The 23240-nt window shown below is 39.9% G+C and overlaps 1 protein-coding gene across 1 annotated transcript in view; it reads left to right on the top strand.

Moving 5' to 3' along the window:
• Positions 1-23240, top strand: part of LOC117308731 (uncharacterized) — a 35152-nt gene that overhangs the window by 2484 nt on the left and 9428 nt on the right. Inside the window, exons 3-7 of the mRNA XM_073794253.1 lie at positions 1577-1680; positions 4413-5060; positions 5219-5326; positions 15189-15312; positions 21363-21471. Coding sequence (XP_073650354.1) covers positions 1577-1680; positions 4413-5060; positions 5219-5326; positions 15189-15302 — 974 coding nt within the window. The 3' untranslated portion in view covers positions 15303-15312; positions 21363-21471. The remainder of the gene's footprint in view (positions 1-1576; positions 1681-4412; positions 5061-5218; positions 5327-15188; positions 15313-21362; positions 21472-23240) is intronic.

Below are 23240 nucleotides of genomic sequence, written 5' to 3'. Positions count from 1 at the left end.
ACAAGGAAGAGCAGCTCTCTCCCTCCCCTTTTGGGCTCTCAGTGGTGCTGTTTCGACCTCCTATATTAGAGATTCCGTTCTCTCACATGGTGGCCACCAGCAGCTTCCAAGGCCCTCTGTTCCACAGCTTCTCCCATCAGCTTCTAATACTCATCTGCTCCCTTAGCTCAAGTTCAAAAACTCCTGAGGACAAGTTGATCAAACTGCCTCGATCTGCGTGACTATATCCAATGAGGTGAGACACCCTTAATGGTAGACTCTACCTGAAGGGTATGGTTGGAATCTAGGCAGGAGTAATTCTCCAAAAAGGGGACAGGACGGGAAGGAAAGGCTACTGAACAGCTAACTGGGCAGATAAACCAAGAATAATCAAGTAGAACAAAAGCAAACACAGATTCTGAAAGTTCAGATAACATCAGAAAGTTAAGATGGCACAAGACAGAACGCTGGAAATTGGCATTAAGGCATTCTTCAGTACATTCTTTTTACTTCTATTTCCCAGCCAAAACAATGAATATATAACTGTAAAACTTGACAACATACCATTTTCTCTCCCCTCTTGTAGATGTTTTCTGTCACTTCCCCATGGCATCAAAGCTTTTGGCCTAAAAATTGCCCCTAAAGTCTTACACAAAGCATCCATAATGTTACTGTCAGAATTGTTTCAGAGCTGTCTATGTTATTTTTAGGGTTCAGATCTTCTTCTGTGCGTTTCCTCATTCCATATTCACGACATTATCTTCCGAGCTTTGCAATTCTGATGCAATTTCCAGTTCATACTTTTTCAGTTGCTGCATTTTCATGTTTAAATCCAGCAGAGTTCTGGCCAGCTGGCAATTCTGGAAATGCATTTCCAGCTAAAAGTTAGAAAAAAATAAGGATTTTTATTAGCCTGAGATATGGATCAAATGAAACTGCTCTCTGCACAGGAAAAATAAGGACTTTGTAGGAAAGGAAAACAAGATATCAAGAAAGACGTATTTCTCATCTTATTCTCCAGTTCTGACTGTTTGGCCTGACTATAAAACTGACTTTCTCTACGATAAGGTAAAATCCAGATATACAAATAGCTTTCGAAATGGCCTTGCAATGAAAACAAAAAAAGCTCATGCACAGAGCCATCCATTTGAAAAATTCCTGTGCATAGAAGGCTGTTTCCAAGCAATGGCATGTGATCTGCGAGGGAATCATTTATCTCTATGAGCTTTCTGAGCTCCAGGATAACTGCTCAGGGCCCCCTGAACTTTCAGGACCTGGGCCCATTTACTTGATTACTTGTCATTTCAAGTTTTTAGGATTTTAAATGGTCTCCCTGTTGAGCAAAACATTTAACGACCCCTTTGCGTGTACTTATAGAATCTAACAATTTTCACTGTAGAGTGAAATCTGTTATACAGCAAGGCTGATTTATACCCTCCCTCCAGTGGGAGTTTGTGAAGGTCCTCGTGTATTCAGAAATAGATCGATCTCTCGGGCAATGTACCTAAGAGGCAGTCTGACAAAAGCTTAGTCCAACATAATCTTTGCATTATAGTTGAAAACTAGTAATCAACTATTTGCATATTTCTTCAATTAGGGTCTTGTTTAATGCAGTTCATGAGAACCCTGTTCTCTCTGCTGAAAACCCCTCATCAACTCACCAAAAGAAACCACCCCAGGGTGAACCAGGACATTCCGCTGGTAAAAAGCAAATATGGGCAGTCCCCTCCTAATTTGCAAAATAAAGTCACTGGATAAAATTTCTTTCAGTTTTCCTCTGACATATTTTTCTTCATTCTTCAGCACCTGGAACCATTTCTTTGATAGCAAGAATTTGCAAAGAATAAAGTAAATGAACATCCAGCAAACAGACAGTAACAACACAACCACTAGCACAAGAAGCCCTGGCACCTTGCCTACAGGAAGCTTCTGTTCTCCAGTGTGGAACGGACGCCCTATAAACCTGCCCTATGCTTCCAGCTTTATTTCCTGGCCCTCTTCCCACACCAGCTCCCACTGCAGCTGGTCAGAAACTTTGCCTGTCCCAGAATAAACACGTCGTACTGAGCCACATCTTCTGCCCGCTCTGCCCCTTGCCACCCACTTCCTGTTGAGCTCAGCCAGATGCCAACTCTTCTTAGAAGCCTTCTCTGTCTCGCCTTATCTGTGCTTCCACAGTGTTCTGTACATGTGCCTCTCCTAGCACACAGCCTACACTAGACTGATGATTTTGAGCACAGTTTGTTCTTATTCATAACTGTATCCCCAGCTAGGGGTGCACTGCCTGCTCACGCAACATGGTGGGTTCTCTGTGTGTTTGTTAAAAGACTGAGTGAAGGAATGACTAAATGGAGAAACTGATGAACACCCATCCTATACTTTCATGCCAAGAATCAAGCAGTTGAATTACTGATAATGGCTCACCATCTAAGCAAAACAAAGTATGTGTAACTCACACCTGTTTAGGAAAGTCAAACACCAGTGATTCCTTAATTTTCTTTCCTCATGGATCCCACTGAGAATCTAATGAAAGCTATGAAAGAAGTGCATTTTATGTGCATACAGAATTTGGCATACAATTTTAGGTATATAGAACCCCTGGAATTCACTCCCAGGCCCTGGAATTCAATGCAAGCCACTAAGAAGACCAATTCAAACAACAAATAATAGCATAAATAACATTTCATAAGTAGCAACATGCCTCTAAATGAACTGAACCTGTTCATCATTGTTCCTTACACAAATACCACCCTAACAGATGATGTGTGGACATACATGTATGGATAGGTGCCAGTTCCTACAGAAAACTGGCTAATGGCCCATTATCAAAAACGGCTTCTTCTAGTGGTGATGGTGTTGAGGATCCACATTCTTTTGCTGCTTCATGACTGGCCACACACAATGGTGAAATGGTCGGCCAAGATGTTGACCATGATCTCTATCCCAGGAACACAGCATCTGTGTATGTGTGACATTCTTTGCGTCCTTTCCAGAAAAACCCTTGATCTTCCATGCCTAGGTATCTGTCACTTTGGGGGCACAACCAAAACACAGTAAGAGCCACTGAGTAGTGTCTATGTTCTATGCACTTTATATAACATTAACTCATACAATACTTACAGTGATCTATGAGTTTATTATTTCCATTTTACAGCTGAAACCCAAACTTGCTAATTAGCATTCCTAAAGTAATAGGAACAGTGAGAGCAGAGCCTGTAAATGTTAATGCTGGGATTTGAACCCTCATCTATTTGGAATTTTATTCTCCACCTCTTCCCCACCCCCGGTGCATTACTTGCTTAAAACTCCTACTAGTGGAACGACTAGTTAGAATGTGAAGGTTCAAGTGCCTCGGAGCTTACTGAATGTAATTTCTTCACTTGATTTAAATGAGTCAGCTGAGGGCTTCCCTGGTGGCGCAGTGGTTGGGAGTCCGCCTGCTGATGCAGGGGACGCGGGTTCGTGACCCGGTCCGGGAGGATCCCATGTGCCGCGGAGCGGCTGGGCCCGTGAGCCATGGCCGCTGAGCCTGCGCGTCCGGAGCCTGTGCTCCGCAATGGGAGAGGCCACAGCAGTGAGAGGCCCGCGTACCGCAAAAAAAAAAAAAAAAAAATGAGTCAGCTGAGGTATGGGAGGGATGGTGACAGCCCAGGTCAGCAGCACAGGGTGACTAAGCCCGGGCTCAGCCTTCCAGTGGGCGTCCTCATCCATAGCACCCTCCTCCAGGCCATCTCTACTAATGAGGGGTCTCGCCCAGCCACTGCTCAGGTATCGGAAGAAAACCATGTGTTTCTCCGATATGGCTGGGTCAGAATTAATACATACCTTGTCAGATTCAAATTGTTAACACAGGTAAAATTAAATTGACTACCTTCTTGCCCTTCTCAAACTCAGAAACAAGATAAACTGTTAAGGTTCTTAAATCAGGCAACTGACTGATGGTTGAATGCGTTCTAAAGTAGTGGTTAACATTTTATTAGTATTCAATGCGAAAGACTAGAACTTTCCAAATCTCCACTACACATTCATGGGCAGCACCGTTTTAAAGCTTAAATTGCTCTTATTCATTTTGTCTCTTTCAAATTGTACCTAACTTGGAAATTGTTTAAATCACAAAACAGTAACTAAAATATTTACGTACAGTTCCTCCTGCCTAATGTTAAAAAGCTACAATTTTACAAAATACCTTATTATCATTTTTTGTTTTCTGAATTCTTACCCAGGGGAAAGATAAAACTTGCAGAATAAAAGAAACAGTTGCTGATGGACTCGCTCCATCCATCCTGTGATTTCATTTCATTGAAACTTCCGCCTCCGAGCCCCATAACATGCACGTACTATGAGTTCCCTAGAGGGAACTTTCTATGTGGTAGAAAAATATAGAACAAGTTGGGGAGGGGTGGTGACGGAGGTCTCGGGTGTGTCACTAGTAGACTCAGCCCTCGACAGCCAGCCAGCACCTCGGGCCCTGCCGGACCCCTCCCCTCCCCCGCTTCCCTCCTGGATGCTGCCTGGGAGGCAGGAGCATCGGCACGGTCGGGGAAGATCGACGGCCGGTGACCAGCTCGCCCACGCGGCACGGCCTCACCCTCTCCCTGGGAAAAGCGGCGCTCGGCCTCCCAAGCCCTCGGTGGGGCGCGTGCGCGGCCCGCGGCCGGGGGCCCCGGGAGAGGACGAAGGAGAGGCGGCCCCGAGAGCCGGCCGCCAGCGGGCTCACCAGCTCGGCGCGCAGCCCGGCCAGGGCGCTCTCGACGCGCGCCCGGCTCCGCTCCTCCCGCGCCGCCTCCGCCGCCGCCTCCTCCCGCGAGCGCCTCGAGACGCCGCGCGGCGCCGCCCGCTGGAAGGCACTCGCCAGTCGCCGCCTGAGGTCTTCTAGCAGCGGGCTGGCGGCTGGGGCCTCCTCCGGGCCGGCCACGCTCTCACCGCCTCCGGTAAAGCCTCGTGAGGGAGGCAGGGTTGAGGGCCTGAGCCCGGCGCCAACTAGGATGCCGTGGGGCCCCCGGGAAGTTCCCTCTCTGCGGCGGCTGGAGTCCCCCAAGGACATCTCGGAGACGCTGGGTTCCAGGCTTGTATTGCTAAAGGTTTGTTTCCAAGTGCGAGATGAGGGCGGGTGAGATTGGGGGCGGGGTAACTCATGGAACCGGCGGGACCACTGCCAAGTGGGACGGGGCTATTGCTCCGCTGTGTAGAGGCGCTCCTTTCCCCCAGCCTCATCTCTCTGTCCTTCTTCCCTCCTTAGCAACAGACGAAGGAAGTGGTTCCCATAACTTCGAGAAGAGGTTTCAACTGGCCCCCTTTTTCTTGCTCCTTGGAATGTCGTTCTAAGGGAAGACTTGGGTCCATCCAGGTAGGTGGAAGTTGAGGTACGGATGGAAAGTTTGAGGCCCGGGTTGCCTCGAGTATTAATATTTCAGCCCTGTAAAATATTTTTCTCTGGCTTTCTACCGACTGAGGCACTGTGACAGGTGTTGTGGATATAAAGTCTGATTAGGCCTCGTACCAATCCCAGGCGTTGCCCACAGTCAAGTGGGAGAAGCTGGGCCCTGTTTGAAACTTAGAATGATCTTTCCACAAGCCCAACAATGCAGAAGACACTTCGATTCTGAAACTCCGTGTTTTTTTCTATACTTGACACCCTTCTGCCACTTTCACATTGTGAAGGGGTTAAAATGAAAAATAAAAATGCCTCTTACTCCAGAGTGTGTTATTTTCTAATTCCCAACTCAGTGTAATCAGGTGCCAGTATTACTTGTATATCCTTTATCAGTGAACAGAATCAGCTGCCTCTTTTGGATCTAATCGAGAATTTCTAAAAAGGAATAAACAATCAAAATTTTTGTGTGATCATAGAATGCAAATACCTACCCCCCCCCATCCAGAAAGGGGGCAGAGATGTCCATACAGTACTCCCAGAATTAATCATTCATTTAATAATGATTTACAAGTCACCTGCAATGTTCCAAGTCCCTGATTGGTATTGAGGGCAGTAAGAGCTAATTGTGATTAGTGTTTCCTGTGTATCAGGCACTTTTCATATATTAACCCATTTTATCTTCACAATAACCCTGTGAGGAAGGTACTATTAGTTTCTGTATTTAACAGGTGAGGAAACTAAGGCAGATGTTAAGCTGTAAGGCAAAGATCACAAAACTGGTAAATGGTGGGCCTGGGATTTGCACCTAGGAAGACTGGCTTGTGCTCTGAACCACTGAGACACACCTTGGGTACACACTACCTCCCAAAGAGGAAAAGAAGTTGTTCAGTTGTGTGACTGAATGTTCACATTCCCTGTGCTCATAAAATTCAACTCTACGGAAATGGCTTAAGGCTCAACTGGATAAGGAGCAGTGCAGGTTACCAATTCTGCCGATAATCTGCCATATTCACTCTGCCACCTTACAATAGTTTACAACCTAAGCACAGTCATATACCTATCACTGTATATTTGTCACAAAGATTCTCTAGAAACATTTGAAGGTGTGTTCTATTGGTGGAAATTATGAAAATCCATATGGTCTACTAGGAATTAACTGAATATAAATATTTTTTTTTAATTTGTGGTTTTTATGCATATATGTGATAGGTGGTGGGGCTTGAAAACCAGCACCAGTCAATGTGCAGTAGAAATATTTTTTTGTATATAAATTTATTTATTTATTTTTGGCTGCATTGGATCTTTGTTGCCGCGCCCAGGCTTTCTCTAGTTGAGGCGAGCGGAGGCTACTCTTCGTTGCGGTGCATTGGCTTCTCATTGCGGTGGCTTTTGTTGCGGAGCATGAGCTCTAGGCGCGCGGGCTTCAGTAGTTGTGGCACATGGGCTCAGTAGTTGTGTCTCGCGGGCTCTAGAGCACAGGCTCAGCAGTTGTGGCACTCGGGCTTAGTTGCTCCGCGGCATGTGGGATCTTCCCGGACCAGGGCTCGAACCCATGTCCCCTGCATTGGCAGGCGGATTCTTAACCACTGCACCACCAGGGAGGTCCAGAAATATTTAAAATTAGTTTTCTGCCGTGATTTTTCACTTCTGTTTCCAGATCATTTTCTTCAACAAGAATTTCAGTTAAGTTTGATTTAATTCAACAAACAGTGAACGGTGCATGTTCATTTAAGCACTGTCCCATGTAAGGGAGATAAAAAGGTGAATAAAGCACAATTATTGCCCTCCAGAAGCTTAAAGCCTGAAAGAACAAATTCATTCATTCATTCAGCAGTAGTTATTTAATATCTTATTTATATACCAAGTATTATACAGAGTGCTCAGGCTGTGAAAGTAAACCAGTAAGACAAAATGGTGTTTTAGAATAGATTGGTTTTATCACAAATTAATTATTTTCCATAGGTCAATTTTTTCAGCCATGGTGCATCTTGAATTTTACAATTTTTTTTTCTTCTATACGAGTAAAATGAATGGAAGCATTGGTGAATCAGAGTGAATATAATATGCAGAGACATTTGCGTTAGGAAATGTATTAGTTATCCATTGCTACATAACAGATTATCCCCAAATTTAGTGGCTTAAAACAACAATAAACATCATTTCTTACCTTTTCTGTGGACAAGAGTTTGGGAACAGCTTAGATTGTGATCTGGGACTTTCATGACATTGTAGTCAAATGTTATCCGAAGCTGGATGTGATTGGAGCTGGAGGGTCTGCTTGCAAGGTGGACCATTCACATAGCTGGCAAATTGGTGCTGGTGTTTGGTGGGAAGCCTTAGTTTCTCTCCATGTGGACCCTTTACCAGGACTGTTTGAGTGCCCTCATGATGTAGTGGCCAGCCTACCTCAGAACAAGACAGAGAGAGAGAGAGACAGCCAGATGGAAGCTCTTTATATGTGTTCTGAACCATATTTTAATGATCTAGTCTTGGAAGTCACACGGCATCACCACATTCTGTTTATTAGAATCAAGTATCTAAGTCTGGACCCCATTTAAGTGGAGGGGAATTAGGCTCCTTCTTTTGAAGTAAGGAGTATCAAAAAATATGCAGACAGATTTTTAATCTGCCACAGGAAAAATATGGTATAGACATGTAAACAGTGAATCAAATGACTGCTGACTTCCTGTCAGAAAAAAAAATGAAGGCCAGAGATATTAGAACAATATTTTTTTAGGTTCAGGAAGGAAAAAATTAACATAGATTTCTATATCCAGCAAAAATATCCTTCAAAGACAAAATAAACGTGTTATGACATAAGAGAAAATTAGAAGAATTTGTTACCAGCCAACCTATGCTGTTAGAAATACTAAAGGAAACACCTCAGGCTGAAGTAAAATGGTAATAGAGGGAAACTCAAATCTTTAGGAAGGAATGAGAGTATAGGAAATTGTAAATACCTAGATATATACATATAAATGACTTACAGTCCTCTTAATTTTTTTTAAAAAACACATGACTGTTTAATGAAAAAATTATAACATTGTCTTCTGTGCTTTATAATGAATTTAGATGTATCAATATAATATAGTAACTATAGAATAAGTGATCTTGAGGATGAATGGAGCTGTACATTTTATATGAAGTGGTAAGGTATTAACCCTAGGTACACTGTAAAAGATTAAGGGTATATATATTTTAAAGCCTAGAGCAATCACTAAAAAAAAAATGGTGCAAAGAGGTATAGCTAAAAAGCCATTAGAATGAGTGTCTATGTAGAAAATCTGAAACAATTAACAAAAAACACCCTTCTGATACTAATAAACAATTATATCAAAGTTGCAGGATACAAGTTGAATATACAAAAGCTAATCACTTTCGTATAAACCAGCAATAAGCAAGTGGAATTTGATGTTTTTTTGGGGGGAGGCCACACTGCATGGCTTGTGGGATCTTAGTTCCCCAACCAGGGATTGAACCCAGGCCCTCAGCAGTGAGAGCACAGAGTCCTAACCACTGGACCGCCAGGGAATTCCCTGGAATTTGATATTTCAAACACACATTACCTTTTACATTAGCACCCAAAAGAGAAAAACACTTAGGTATAAATCTAACAAAATATCCATATGGGGAAAACTACAAAATTCTGCTGAAAGAACTCACAACTTAACTAAGTAAATGGAGAGATACTCCATGTTCATAGATAGGAAGACTCAGTATTGTCAAGATATCAGTTCTTCCCAACTTGACCTATAGGTTCAATGCAATGCCAATCAAAATCCCAGCAAGTTTTTTGTGGATATACACAAACAGATTTTAAAGTTTATGTAGAGAGGCAAAATGCCCAATAGCCCACATAATATTAAAGGAGAAGAGCATTGAGGACTGACAGTACTTGACCACAAGGCTTACTATATAAAGCTACAGTAATCGAGGCAATGTGGTATTGGCAAAAGAATGGACATATAGATCCATGGACCATAGGCGAGAGATATACCCACATGACTGATCTTTGACAGACGAGCAAAGGCAACACAATGGAGATAAGACATACACACAAGTGGTGTTGGAATGACTGGACATCTGTATGCAAAAAAAAAAAAAATGAGTCTAAACACAGACACCCTTCACAAAAATTAATTCAAAACGGATCATAGACCAAAATGCATAACTATAATTCCTGGAAGATAATGTAAGAGAAAATTTACATGACTTTGGGTACGTTGATGTCATTTTAGATACAACACCAAAGGCATGATCCATGAAAGAAATAATAACTTGAACTTCATTAAAACAGAAAACTTCTGCTCTGCAAAATATACTGTCAAGTAAATGAGAAGACAAGCCACAGACTAGGAGAAAATATTTGCCGAAGACATATCTAACAAAGGACGGTTATCCAAACTATACAAACTACTCTTAAAACTCAACAGTAAGAAAATAACCCAATTAAAATGTGAGCAAATGACCTGGACACCAGACACCGTCAACATATATGAAAAACAAATAAGCATATGAAAAGATGCTCAACATCACATGTCAGTAGGGAAATGCAAATTAAAACAATAATGTATCATTACATGTCTATTTGGCCATTCTGTGGCCAAAATTTAAAACACTGACAACACCAAATGTTAACAGGGAAGTGGAGCAATAGGAACTCTCATTCTTTGCTGGTGGGAATGTAAAATGGCACAGCTACTTTGGAGGACACTGGCAGTTTCCTACAAAACTAAACGTACCCCTACCTTCTGATACAACAAGCATGCTCCTTGGTATTATATCTAAAGGAGTTGAAAACTTACGTCCACATGAAAACCTGAACACAAATATTTATAGCAGATTTCTTCATAATTGCCAAAACTTGGAAACGGCCAAGATGTCCCTTAGTAGGTGGATACAGAAGCAAACTGTGGTACGTCCAGACAGTTGGATATTATTCAGCTAAAAACAAATGTGCTATCAAGCCATGGAAAAACATAGAGGAATCTTAAATGCCTAGTGCTAACTGAGAGAAGCCAATCTGAAAGTGGTTCGTGCTGTATAATTCCAATTATATGACATTCTAGAAAAGGCAAAACTATGGTGACAGTAAAAAGATCAGTGGTTACCAGGATTGGGGGTTGGGGAGGGATGAATAGACAGAGCACAGGATTTTTAGAGCAGTAAAACTATTCTGTATGTTACTGAAATGGTGGAGACATGTCATTATACACTTGTCAAAACTCATGGAATGTATACCACCAAAAATGAACCCTAATGTAAACTGTGGACTTGGAGTGATAGTGATATGCCAATATAGGTTCATCGATTATAACAAATGTACCACTCTGGTGCAAGATGCTGATAGTGGGAGAGGTTATGTGGTTGGGGGGAGGCAGGGGGTGATGGGAACTCTCTGTACATCCAGCTTAATTTTTCTGTGACCCTAAAACTACTCTAAAAATAAAGTCTATCTTTTAAAGCCAGCAGATAAACTAAAATGTGCTTCTAAAAACATTAAATTAATCCAAAGTGAAGCAGGAAAAGAGATACAGCTTAAAACACAGAGAGAGCAAATATAAAACATTTGGTAAATGGTAGGCCTAAATTAGATCATATCAAAAATTACATTAAGCCTTAATGTACTAAATATTCCAATTAAAAGGCAGAGGTGTTCAACTGGATTAAGCAAAAGCAAGAACCAAATATATTCTTCCTAAAAGAGATATACTTTAAATACAAATACAGGACTTCTGTGACCTGTAAAGATGGAGTCACATGAACTGGATTTATCCTCCTATCTGAAACAGCCAAGAAGCTCCAAATATACTATTGAACTGACTTCAAAACACTGGACATCAGGCAATGAAAGACAGTGATCCCTGAGAGAATTTTTTTCAAACTGCCTTCTCAGTCTTGTTTACTGATTCCTCTCATCCTTGAGGACTTCAGAATTCAAAACACTGAACACCAGGCAATGAAAAACAGTGATCCCTGAAAGCTTTTTGTCAAACAGCCTTCTCAGTCTTGTTTACTGATTCCTCTCATCCTTGAGGACTTTAGAACGTCTCAGGCTGTGTCCTTGGACCACTTCGCTCCTTTATCTCCCTTCACTGCAAAGTGATTTCGTCTTGTTCCATGGCTCTTTATTTTCGGTCACTGAGTTGTTTGAGTTCTTTATGTATTTTCAATATTAACCCTTTATCAGGTTTATGATATGCAAGTATTTTATTTCTTTTTTATTGAAGTATAGTTGATTTACAATATTGTGTTAGTTTCAAGTGTACAGCAAAGTGATTTGGTTATACATATATGTATATATATTCTTGTTTTTTCCATGGCTTTTATTATGATCTATATGAAATGCTGACATCTCAAAATCTTATCTTTAGGCCAGACCTCTCTTCTAACTGTATCTCTACTTGGATGTTCAACTTAATATATCTCATTCTTAAACATTGATTACCTGCATCCCTTAATATATTCTTTTTTCAGTACCCCCAACCCAATTCAATAAATGGAAATTCTATTCTGTCAGTCACCCAAACCATAAATCTTGGAATCACTCACAATTTTCTTCTCCCTCTTTCACCCTACATGCAATTCATCAGCATATCCTGTAGGCTCTGCCTTGCAGTATATCCAGAATCAAAGAGCATCTAACTCCTGTCATCCTAATCTTCCCACTCCCTGTCCCCTAGACTATTGTCATAGCCTCCAACACATCTCTATACTCTATAATTGCCCTCTTTTTCTTCCCTAGTTTATTCTCCTTGCGGCAGATCATGTCACTTCTTCATTCAAGATCCTCCAGTGAAGGCTCCTTCATTCAAGATCCTTCCCACCTTACTTAGAACAAAATCCAGTGTTCTACCATAGCCTACAAAGTCCTTTATAATTCATCCCAAATGGCATTCCGTCCATTTCTCTGATCTTATCTCCTTCCTCTCTCTCCTTTGCTTACTCCATCTTGCCACCCTGGTCTCTTTACTGTTCTCCTTTCAGGGCCTTTGCTTTGTTATTCCTTTTTCCTAGGACTCTCTTCTCCCAGATACATGAGTGGCTAGTTCCCTTACTGTGTTCAAGTCTCTGCTCAAATGTCACTTCATCAGATAGACCTCCCTTGATCTAAATTAGCATATATACACCCCTCCACTCCCGTCATTCTCTGTGTTTTTGCCCTTCGTTTTATTCCTTAATACTTACACCAACTGTCATACTGTATATTTATTTGTTTTCTCATCTATCTTCTCTTGTCTGCTAATAGAATATAATCTCCATGAGAACAGGTACTTTCTCTTGTTAACTGCTATATCCCTAAAATAGTGCCTAAAATGGTATCTGGCATTTAGCAGGCAGTACATAAAACTTTGTGAAATGAATGAAAAGAAGAGAGAGAAAGAAACAGAAGGCATCAGGACAAAGAGAAGGATGAAGGGGAGAGAGATAAGGAGGAAGGAGCTGAGTAGACCAGCCAGGCAGCTGAAACAAACGTGGAATATCATGTCAGTTCATGAAATTCTCCAGAGTGACTCCAAAATGATAAATCAGGCCTGCTTGAAAAGAGCACAGTATCTGCTAATGAAAAGAAAAATAACCCCTGTCCTTGTAGCATATTTCTTCAATGCATTTGTTCAAAGTGCACGTGATGCAATGACAGGTCATGACATCAACCCCCAGTCCAGCCAGCTGACAGTGCCTGAACCCAACAGTCTCAGCTAAGTTTCTGAAACCATGTGATTTCTGGAATCTTGTGGTCTGTATGTCTGTTTCTCTCTTTAGCTTCTTAAGGACAGCGCCTGGGTCTTCATCACCTTTTCATCACCTCCATGCTGGCACGAAACAAACACTTAACAAATACTGGTTAAATTCATTAATAAATTGATTAATACAGCAAGGCAGAAGGCAATTAACATTCATAGAGCACCTCTTAAATACTATATAGATATAGACATGGACACAAGTATAGATGCAGATATAGATTACTTATCGATATAGACAAAAGTATAGATATAGATACAGATATAAATTGTATACAATTTACTTAATCTTCACGAAAATCCTGTGTTAAGTTTGTTTTGTTCTGTTTTTCATATGGGAACCTGAAGTTCAAAGAAAGCAAGAGACTTGCTTAAGGTCATATAGTAGACAAGGAAATGGCTGAGAGAGGAGTTGATTCCAGATCTATATGTCTCCAAGGGTTATGCTCTTTCCTTTATACCATATCAGACAGTATACAGTTGCAGAATCATTAAAAATGAGCTAAAGAAGGTTAAAACTTTGTATTTCTTTTATTCCAGTTACCTAAACCAATTCTTCCCTAGCCTAAGTGTCATCCTGCTTCCACCCTTACGTTTAGCAAGGACACCTTCTCTCAGTCCTTTTGAAAAACAGGAGGTTGAATGCACATGTCATCCTCCTAATTCACGCAGAACAGCAGAAAAACGAAAGTCTGAAATTCCTTACGCAGAATCCTAGTCTCTCTAAATGTTTTTACATAAATTCATCAGTTAATATCTACCTTTGTTGCAACTCATTTCTACTTTTTTTTTTTCCTGCCTGTTTACTGTTCCCTGGGAAACCTGGATACCAATTCTTTTATGTGTTCTTTAGCTGTACCTTGGGAACCTTAGCTTTAATTCCACTTCTTCGCTTCCTCTTCAACCATCCACTCTGAACAATTACTCTTTTAAGCAATGGGTTCCACGTGTTCCCACTGCAAGCAGAATGTCCCCGAGTGTTCTGTGCAAAAAAAAAGAAAAATATTTCTCTAGGCTTCAGAGAAAGGAGATTTTTCCTTATAAGCCTTAAAATAAATATTTGTAATTTTTTCAGTGAACAGCTTAGTGATTTGAATCATTTGAGAGTCTGTGGGGAGTGTGGTCATTCTGTTTTCTGGCTAATAGTTGGCAAAAAGTCCTTTTTAGTTGTGGAATGTCCAAGATGTAGTCATTGTCTTTCTAGCTTGATTTGCCAGAACTCTGGAGTCAAAATGCTGGTTTCAAATCCCAGCTTCACTCCTTGCTGGCCATTTGACTTTGTGTTAGCTCTCTGGGTCAGTTTGTTCACAAGTAAAATGAAAATAATCTTTTCCTCCTCACTCAGTTGCTGAGTAGATTAACTAAAGCACACAGGAGTGCTCTGAACCAAGTAGGTCTGGCTTACCCCAAGTAGGCCCTTCATGAATGTTATCTCTGCTCTCACGTAATGGATGTGATGGGGTTCTTGCTGTAGAGACATGTTTCTAAGCGTCGCATTAGTGAGCATCATAGTACTGTGTATCTAAAAGATACAGGAGAATTGGTATTAGGATTGCAAGGGAAACTGAGTCAGGTCTGAACTACAACAGTGAATCCAGGCTGGACAGTGCTCATTCCAATAGGTTGGATGACCATTTAAAATTGTCAGTGATCGTATGGAACAAGTATAATCATGTCGATCACATCTTCTAAGTGTGTATCGTGAGTTGTATTATTGTTCACAATATTCTCTGCCTCTTGGCAGTGGGGAGATTATATTTCTCCACTCCGCTGACCTCAGGCTTGGCCGTAGGACTTGCTTAAGCCAATGAACTGCGAGCAGATGGGGCATGTGTGATTTCGCAGCGAAATCTATAGGCGCCATCACACAATCTACCCTCTTCTGTTTTCTAGTGATGTCCCAGGGCAGGCAGTTCCTTCACCCTGGGTCCTAGAATAAAGATATCATGGAGCAGAGAGGAAGCTGGGCTATCTTGGGTGTGTAGTTCGATTGAGAAATAAATGTAGAAATCCAAAAGGACTAGTGTGTTTACTTTTTTGAGAGCCTTGATATCTGATTATCCTTTTGATCTCTTTCCTTTTTCTAAAAATAGAATGCAGATGAAAGCATCCAGAGGACTACGAGTTCTGGTACATTGAAATTTTGCTGTGTCGTTTCTGAGCAGAGATGTGCTGAAGCTTACTTGCCTCAAACAAGAAAAATCTAGTTGTTGGAAGGTACAAAAGATTTCTAGTAACTGTCCAAATACATTTGCTCTCTCATTAGATTAAATGAATTATGAGTATATATGAAATATAGATAACCGTAACTTTTTTATTGACAGAATATATAAAAGCAGATATGCAGGACACTGTATAATTTTAGACTGTCAGTTTATAGTCCGAGAAGAACATCACAGCTTTATTTCCACACTAAATATAAAAGGACATATGTTTTGAAGGAAATTAAAAGTGCTACTCTAGTGAACATAAGAATGATAAGAAAGGAAAACAGCCTTATTGCTTCCATGGAGAAAGTTTTAGTTGTCTGGATAGAAGATCAAAACAACCACAGTGTTCTCTTAAGCCAAAGCCTAATCCAGAGCAAGAACCTAATTCTCTTCAATCCTAAGAAGGCTGAGAGGGGTGAGGAAGCGGCAGAAAAAAGTTTGAAGCTAGCAGAGGTTGGCTCATCAGATATAAGGAAAGAAGCCGTCTCCATCACATAAAAGTACAACATGAAGCAGCAAGTGCTGATGTAGAAGCTGCAGCAAGTTATATAGAACATCTAGCGAAGATCGTTAGTGAAGGAGGCTACACTAAACAACACATTTTCATTGTAAATTACACAGCCTTATATTGGAAGTAAATGTCATCTAAGACTTTCATAACTAGAGAGGAGAAGTCAATGCTTGGCTCCAGGCTGTGTTAGGGACTAATGCAGCTGGTGATTTTAAGTTGAAGCTGGAGTTCATTTACCATTCCAAAAATCCTAGGGCCTCTAAGAATTATGCTCAATCTACTCTGCCTGTGCTCTATAAATGGAACAACAAAGCCTGGATGACAGCACATCCAGTAAACATGGTTTACTGGATGTTTTAAGCCCACTGTTGAGAACTACTGCTTAGAAAAAAAAAGATTGCTTTCAAAATATTACTGCTCATTGACAATGCACCTGGTCACCCAAGAGCTCTGATGGAGATGAACAATGAGATTAATGTTGTTCTCATGTCTGCTAATATAACATCCATTCTGCAGCCCATAGATCTAGGAGTAATTTAGACTTTCAAGTCTTATTATTTAAGAGCTACATTTCATAAAGCTAACACTACCATAGATAGTGATTCCTCTGATGGATCTGAGAAAAGCAAATTGAAAACCTTCTGGAAAGGATTCACCACTCTAGATGCCATTAAGAACATTTGTGTTTTGTGGGAAGAGGTCAAAACATCAACATTAATAGGAATTTGGAAGAAGTTGATTCCAGCCTTTATGGATGACTTTGAGGGGTTCAAGACTTCAGTGGAGGAAATACCTGCAGATGTGGTAGAAATAGCAACCTTGTTTTTTTCCATTATGGAGATTCCTCAGAAAGCTAAAAATAGAATTACCATATGATCTAGAAATCTCACTCTTGGGCATATATCCAGACAAAACTCTAATTCAAAACGTTACATGCACCCCTATGTTCACAGCAGCACTATTCACAATAGCCAAGACATGGAAACAACCTAAATGTCCATCAACATATGAATGGACAAAGAAGAAGTGGTACATATATACAATGGAACACTATGTAGCCATAAAAAAGAACAAAATAATGCCATTTGCAGCAACATGGTTGCAACTAGAGATTATCGTACTAAGTGAAGTAAGTCAAAAAGAGAAAGACAAAAGTCATATGATATCAGGTATATGTGGAATCTAAAATACGGCACAGATCACCCTATCTACAAAACAGAAACAGACTCATGGACATAGAGAATAGACTTGTGGTTGCCCAGGGAGAGGGAGTTGGGGAAGGGAAGGAATGAGAGGTTGGGGTTAGCAGATGTAAGCTATTATATAGAGAATGGATAAACAACAAGGTCCTACTGTATAGCACAGAGAACGATAAAAAAAAATTATGCTCCTACTCTGGCTGTACTCTGAAAATAGAATCAGAAAGCCTGGATGACAGCACATCTCTTTACAACATGGTTTACTGAATATTTTAAGCCCACTGCTGAGGCCTATTGCTCAGAAAACAAGAAAAAGATATCTTTCAAAATATTACTATTCTATCAAATTACCAATGGCATTTTTTACAGACTTGAACAAAAAATCTTAAAAATTTGTATGGAGACACAAAGGACCCCGAATAGCCAAAGCAATCTGGAGGGAAAAAAACAGAGCTGGAGGAATCAGACTCCCTGACTTCAGACTATACTACAAAGCTACAATAATCAAGACAATATGGTACTGGCACAAAAACAGAAATAGATCAATGGAACAGGATAAAAAGCCCAGAGATAAACCCACGCACCTATGATCAACTAATCTATGACAAAGGAGGCAAGGATATACAATGGAGAAAAGACAGTCTCTTCAATAAGTGATGCTGGGAAAACTGGACACCTACATGTAAAAGAATGAAATTGGAACACTCCCTAACACCATACACAAAAATAAACTCAAAATGGATTAGAGACCTAAATGTAAGACCGGACACTATAAAACTCTTAGAGGAAAACATAGGAAGAACACTCTTTGATATAAATCACAGTGAGATCTTTCTTGACCCGCCTCCTAGAGTAATGGAAATAAAAACAAAAATAAACAAGTGGGACCTAATGAAACTTAAAAGCTTTTGCACAGCAAAGGAAACTATAAACAAGACAAATAGACAACCCTCAGAATGGGAGAAAGTATTTGCAAACAAATCAATGGACAAAGGATTAATCTCCAAAATACATAAACAGCTCATGCAGCTCAATATTAAAAATACAAACAACCCAGTCCAAAAGTGGGCAGAAGATCTAAATAGACATTTCTCCAAAGAAGACATACAGATGGCCAAGAAGCACATGAAAAGCTGCTCAACATCACTAATTATTAGAGAAATGAAAATCAAAACTACAATGAGGTACCACCTCACACCAGTTAGAATGGGCATCATCAGAAAATCTACAAACAACAAATGCTGGCAGGCACAGAATAGAAAAACACTTGAGAAAAGATTATGCATATACTAGAGGAGAAGAGCCAGATATTTTAGATGGACATGAAGATAAGAAGAAACAAGTTGTACTTCAAGTTACAGTTTGTTGTTCTAAAAAAAAAACACCAAGGCTATCAAGTGGACTATCGAGACTATATTAGTTTCTATATAATATTGAAACAGCCTAGCATCTAAAGTCACGTGCACCAACACACACTGAGTTTAATGTATGTGGAAGTGAGGGGCAGAGCACCAACTTTCATTCATTCAACATTCATTCAAGAAGTATTTTGGAGTATTTATCTGTGTATTAATAGTGCCAGATGCTAGTGTGGACGTTTTTCTTGTTACTCTTGCCTTTTTTGCATTAGATTGTCCCCACTAACTGTTTATTTTCTTCCATCCTTTCAAATCCACATTCAATGAAGAACAAAGGAATTTCCAAAAACTAATAATCCTGGGAATTAATGTACATCCCTGAAACGACTCCATTAATAAAACAATAACAACAACATCTCTCTTTTAAATTAATGATTAGAGACAAGTTTTCATAGATACCTGGCTTCTTGGTTGAATTATGAATTTCTTTGACTACAGGTACACTCACATTGCTCAGGACAGTAAGTGCTAGGTGTGAACCAAGATGATGAAAAGTGAGTAGTACCTGGAGTGGATGCTTCTTGTTTGCAATTTTAGGGTAAAGATTACACAGATATCCACTTTTCAAAGAACTCCTTTTTTAATTACGGAAAAATCTTTAAAAAAAAAATCAGAATTAGAGGAAAGAAAGTGACTTCTGAGATGTGATTCTTTGAAGAAAGAAACTAATTACTAACTAAAAAAATACACTGGTAGAAATACTATGTCTAGAAATTGCAGAATTAGTAACTTAATGACACAAAGCTCTGTTACCCTATAGTGGGAAGAAGGACAGTGCGGGGAAGGGAGAAGTGTATTACAGATCTATAGACGTGCTCTTTACTCACTTGGATTTGACTTCTCCGTTCCTTGTTACTTTTCTACAAACAATATTTGCTGCTCCTGAGTATTTCTCGGGCACTTTCACTGCTCCATGACTTCACATGTGCAGTTCCTATGCATGGAATTTCCTTCTCACCCTGCCAGCAATTCTAGTGAGTCTTCCCCAAATTCCCTAGGCAGGAATAGAACCTCTCTCCATTGTGTGTTCCCACTGCTGTGTCTATAACTCCAACTCTTAGTGCTTTTTATGGTAGACTTTATTTCTTTGTTATCTCCTTTAGTCCCTGAGTTTCTGATGCAAACACCTTGTCTTATTTATGGGATCCAGCCCACTGTTCCATAAATGCTGTGGGAAGGATGGATGAATGTTAAGCTAAAGACTGACATGTACCCCATCTCCATGGGATTTGAGTGGATTTCAAATACCTAGTAGAGAAAATTGTACATTTATGATTCTAGGAATACAAACTTTAAAAAAAAATTCAAAGTCACCTATTTGCCTTGATTTCCGCTTTAATTATTATTATTATTACTACTACTATTACCTCCTATTGAGAAAATACTGAAAGAAAACATGCCAAGACACATTGAAGGAGTAACACATAATTTTGAGTACAATGATTGTGGGGTGTCAGTGAGCATTATTGATATTTTGCACAATGAGGTAATTAATGATTTTTCTTTCATTCAGTATGTTTTTCTTAATGACAATGCTTTCTTTTTCCATTCAGAAAATAATGAAATTTTACTTTAAAAGTCCATGTGTGATTAATAATAAAATGGCTATTTACACAAATATGTTGAGTTAAGAAGGAAAGATTCCTATGGGTTGTTTCTGTTGCAGTTTCATAAAAGAGAAGGGACTGGAAGGTATAATGGAAAAGTAAACATAAAAGTTCTGATATATGGAGGTGAATACACAACTTTTTGTAATACACAACTTTTAAACCATGGCATCAAACGAGGCTAGCTCGCTTTTGCCAGCAATAAGAAAGTTAACTGAGCAAAGTACAGAAAACAGTAGGAGCCTTGCTCGCTGCTTTCCAGTACCTGGGAGCCCCCTGCTGTCCACAAAAAGACACTACAACCTCTCCCAAGGCTAATAGGGCAGTGTTAGGCACCTAACATGCAACCTTAAAAACTTGCTTTTACCATTTCATACGCCAGATCATCATTATCATATGCTTTTATCATCCTTATTCTAAATCAACCAAGTCCTCTTTCTGGGTTTTCAATTTTTCTTAATGGTACCACCATGATCTTTTACCACCATCCAGGCTCAAACTCTCCCTCCTGCTGCTGCTTCTCTTCTTTTTCAGCAGTATCATTACCATGTATTGAAGTTTTGCTGTGTCAGGCTCTGTGCTAGACTCTTCACATGCATTACCTATCATTTAATCTCACAATAACCCTTATGAGGCAGGCAATTATGTTCCTTTTAGTGAAACGTAATTTAACAAAAAAACGAAAATTTTCCTTTTAGTGAAAGGAAAACTGAGGCTTAGGATGGTAAAGTAATTTGCCTTAAGTTTTTGAATGCTTAAACTGTTTTACTAGAAAAATGCATTAGTAAATGCATGCTGGTTGAATATAGATTGAACAATTATTCACTTTGTTAAATTTTAACCTAACATCTTTTAAAAGATAATTTCCAACAAAGGACTAGCACACACACTTGAGGAGCATTTTGATTTGATTTTTTTTTATTTCTATAGAATACACATTTCAATACACTTGGGTATGCTGGGCTAATTCTCCTTCCTCAATCCCCAAATGACCTTCCCATTCCCATCACGCATACCAGCATGGCTCCAGATTTCTCACACCTAGCCAGGAAGAAGGGATGGGGGATAGGAAAGAAGGGAACAAGTGATGGACAAAGACGGTCTGAGCCTCTCATGTAGCAGACCTCACATAACTTTCCGTGCAGCTGATACAGGTTTGTTTTCGAGGCAGAAACCAACCTGAGAACACCTCACTGATTCTAAGGTTGCTCAAATGTATTATAATGAAATTGCTAGTATTGAGTCTAGCTCTTCCATCTGTGGTTGTCTATTTTAAAGCACCTTTGGTGAAAATTGTATACCTAACTTTTGTTTTCTTATAGACTGACTCCAAAGAAAGAAGACTTGGATGAAGAGAATATTGGACAAGGACCTAGTATACATGTGAAAGCTGTATTTGTTTGATGTTTATTATTGAGAAATACCTTCTTGGTGAGTGTGTTGTTGGAATGGGGACTGGAAAGTAGAACTGGATGTTCCATAAGTTGGAACTTGAAGCTTAGAGTCAAATATCATATGGTCATTTTTTATCAGAAAAATACATGAAAAACAGTGTGAGCTTTGGGTGATGTTTACTGCTCAGTAGTGATACCTATTCATCATTAAAACCCCATCTACTTCCAGAAAGAGGCAGCTTATGAAGTTGGTGAGTTTCCACCAATAGCACTGTGAGAAATCTCTGATGGTAGGTCACTGGGTTCTAGGAAAATACAAGGAGGGAGGAAAACGAATGCAAACTGAATGAGGGTCGGGAACTTAGAAGAATAGTGAAGAAACGTCAAGGCCAGAAGAGTAGGCAGAAGCCAGTCATGAAGGCTCTTCTCTACCAAACCAGGAGAGTAACATAAATAAGCAGTATGCAGAAAATGCTTTAATTAATAATCAGAAACCAACTGTGTTGGCCACTTTATTTATTTATTTTTTACTGAAGTATAGTTGATTTACAATGTTGTGTTAGTTTCTGGTGTACAGCAGAGTGATTCAGTTATACATATATATATTCATTTTCATATTATTTCCCATTATGGTTTATTCCAAGATGTTCAATATAGTTCCCTGTGCTATACAATAGGACCTTGTTGTTTATCCATTCTATGTATAATGGATCTTGTTTGGATTTTGATTTTGCTACTTTGAATAAGCCTCAAACCGGCAAGTAGCAAGATAAAAGTATCTCCCAGTGGTCAGAAATGTCTTACTTTCCTAAACGTCCATATTGTGTCTTGATCATGCACGATCAGAAACCTGAGTTTCCACAGGCTCGGGGACTCCCCATCTTCAAAGATACTAAAGCTGTTTTTATCTGTTCTGCCTGTTAATGTACTTCACCAAGGAGAGGGAAATTGGCTGATATATTTTCAAAAGATCTTCAACAAGGATTTTTGAGTTTTCTAGTTAATTCTAAGTGAGCAAAAAATGTTTCAAGGTATCTGGCTACCTTATTTTTCTAGAAGGAGTTTCATCAAGGTTTTATTTCAGTGATTCAAGGCTTTAAGCTGAAGCAGTAAATATTCATCTAAGCTAGAATAATGGGGAAGATTCTTCAGTACAGGTTTCAGTGATCAAATAATTAGGAAGAAAATGTTATTAAAAAAGAAGTCAAGGTACAGCATGGTGAATATAGTAATAATATTGTGTATTTGAAAGTTCCTAAGAGAGTAGATCTTTTTTTAATTGAAGTACAGTTGACGTACAATAGTATATTAGTTTCAGGTGTACAACATAGTGATTCAACATTTTTATAGATTATACTTCATTTAAAGTTACTACAAAATCATGTCTATATTTTCCGGTGCTGTATAATATATCTTGGTTGCTTGTTTATTTTATGCGTAGTAGTTTGCATCCTAGTCCCCTACCCCAGGGGTCCCCAACCCCTAGGCCATGGACCAATAGCGGTCTGCAGCCTGTTAGGGACTGGGCCGCACAGCAGGAGGTGAGCGGTGAGTGAGTGAAGCGTCATCTGCCGCTCCCCACCGCTCGCATTCCCGCCTGAACCATCCTCCCACCCTGGCCTGTGGAAAAATTGTCTACCACGAAACTGGTCCCTGGTGCCAAAACGGTTGGGGACCACTGCCCTACCCCTCTCTTGTCCCTCTCCTCTCCCCTCTCCCCACTAATAAGTACTAGTTTGTTCTCTGTATCTGTGAGTCTGTTTCTGTTTTGTTACATTCATTCATTTGTTTTATTTATTTATTTTT

This window comes from Tursiops truncatus, chromosome 17, assembly GCF_011762595.2.
Source record: "Tursiops truncatus isolate mTurTru1 chromosome 17, mTurTru1.mat.Y, whole genome shotgun sequence".
NCBI lineage: Eukaryota > Metazoa > Chordata > Mammalia > Artiodactyla > Delphinidae > Tursiops > Tursiops truncatus.
Note: the sequence above shows the minus strand (reverse complement) of the source record. Positions and strands in the feature narration are given on the sequence as shown.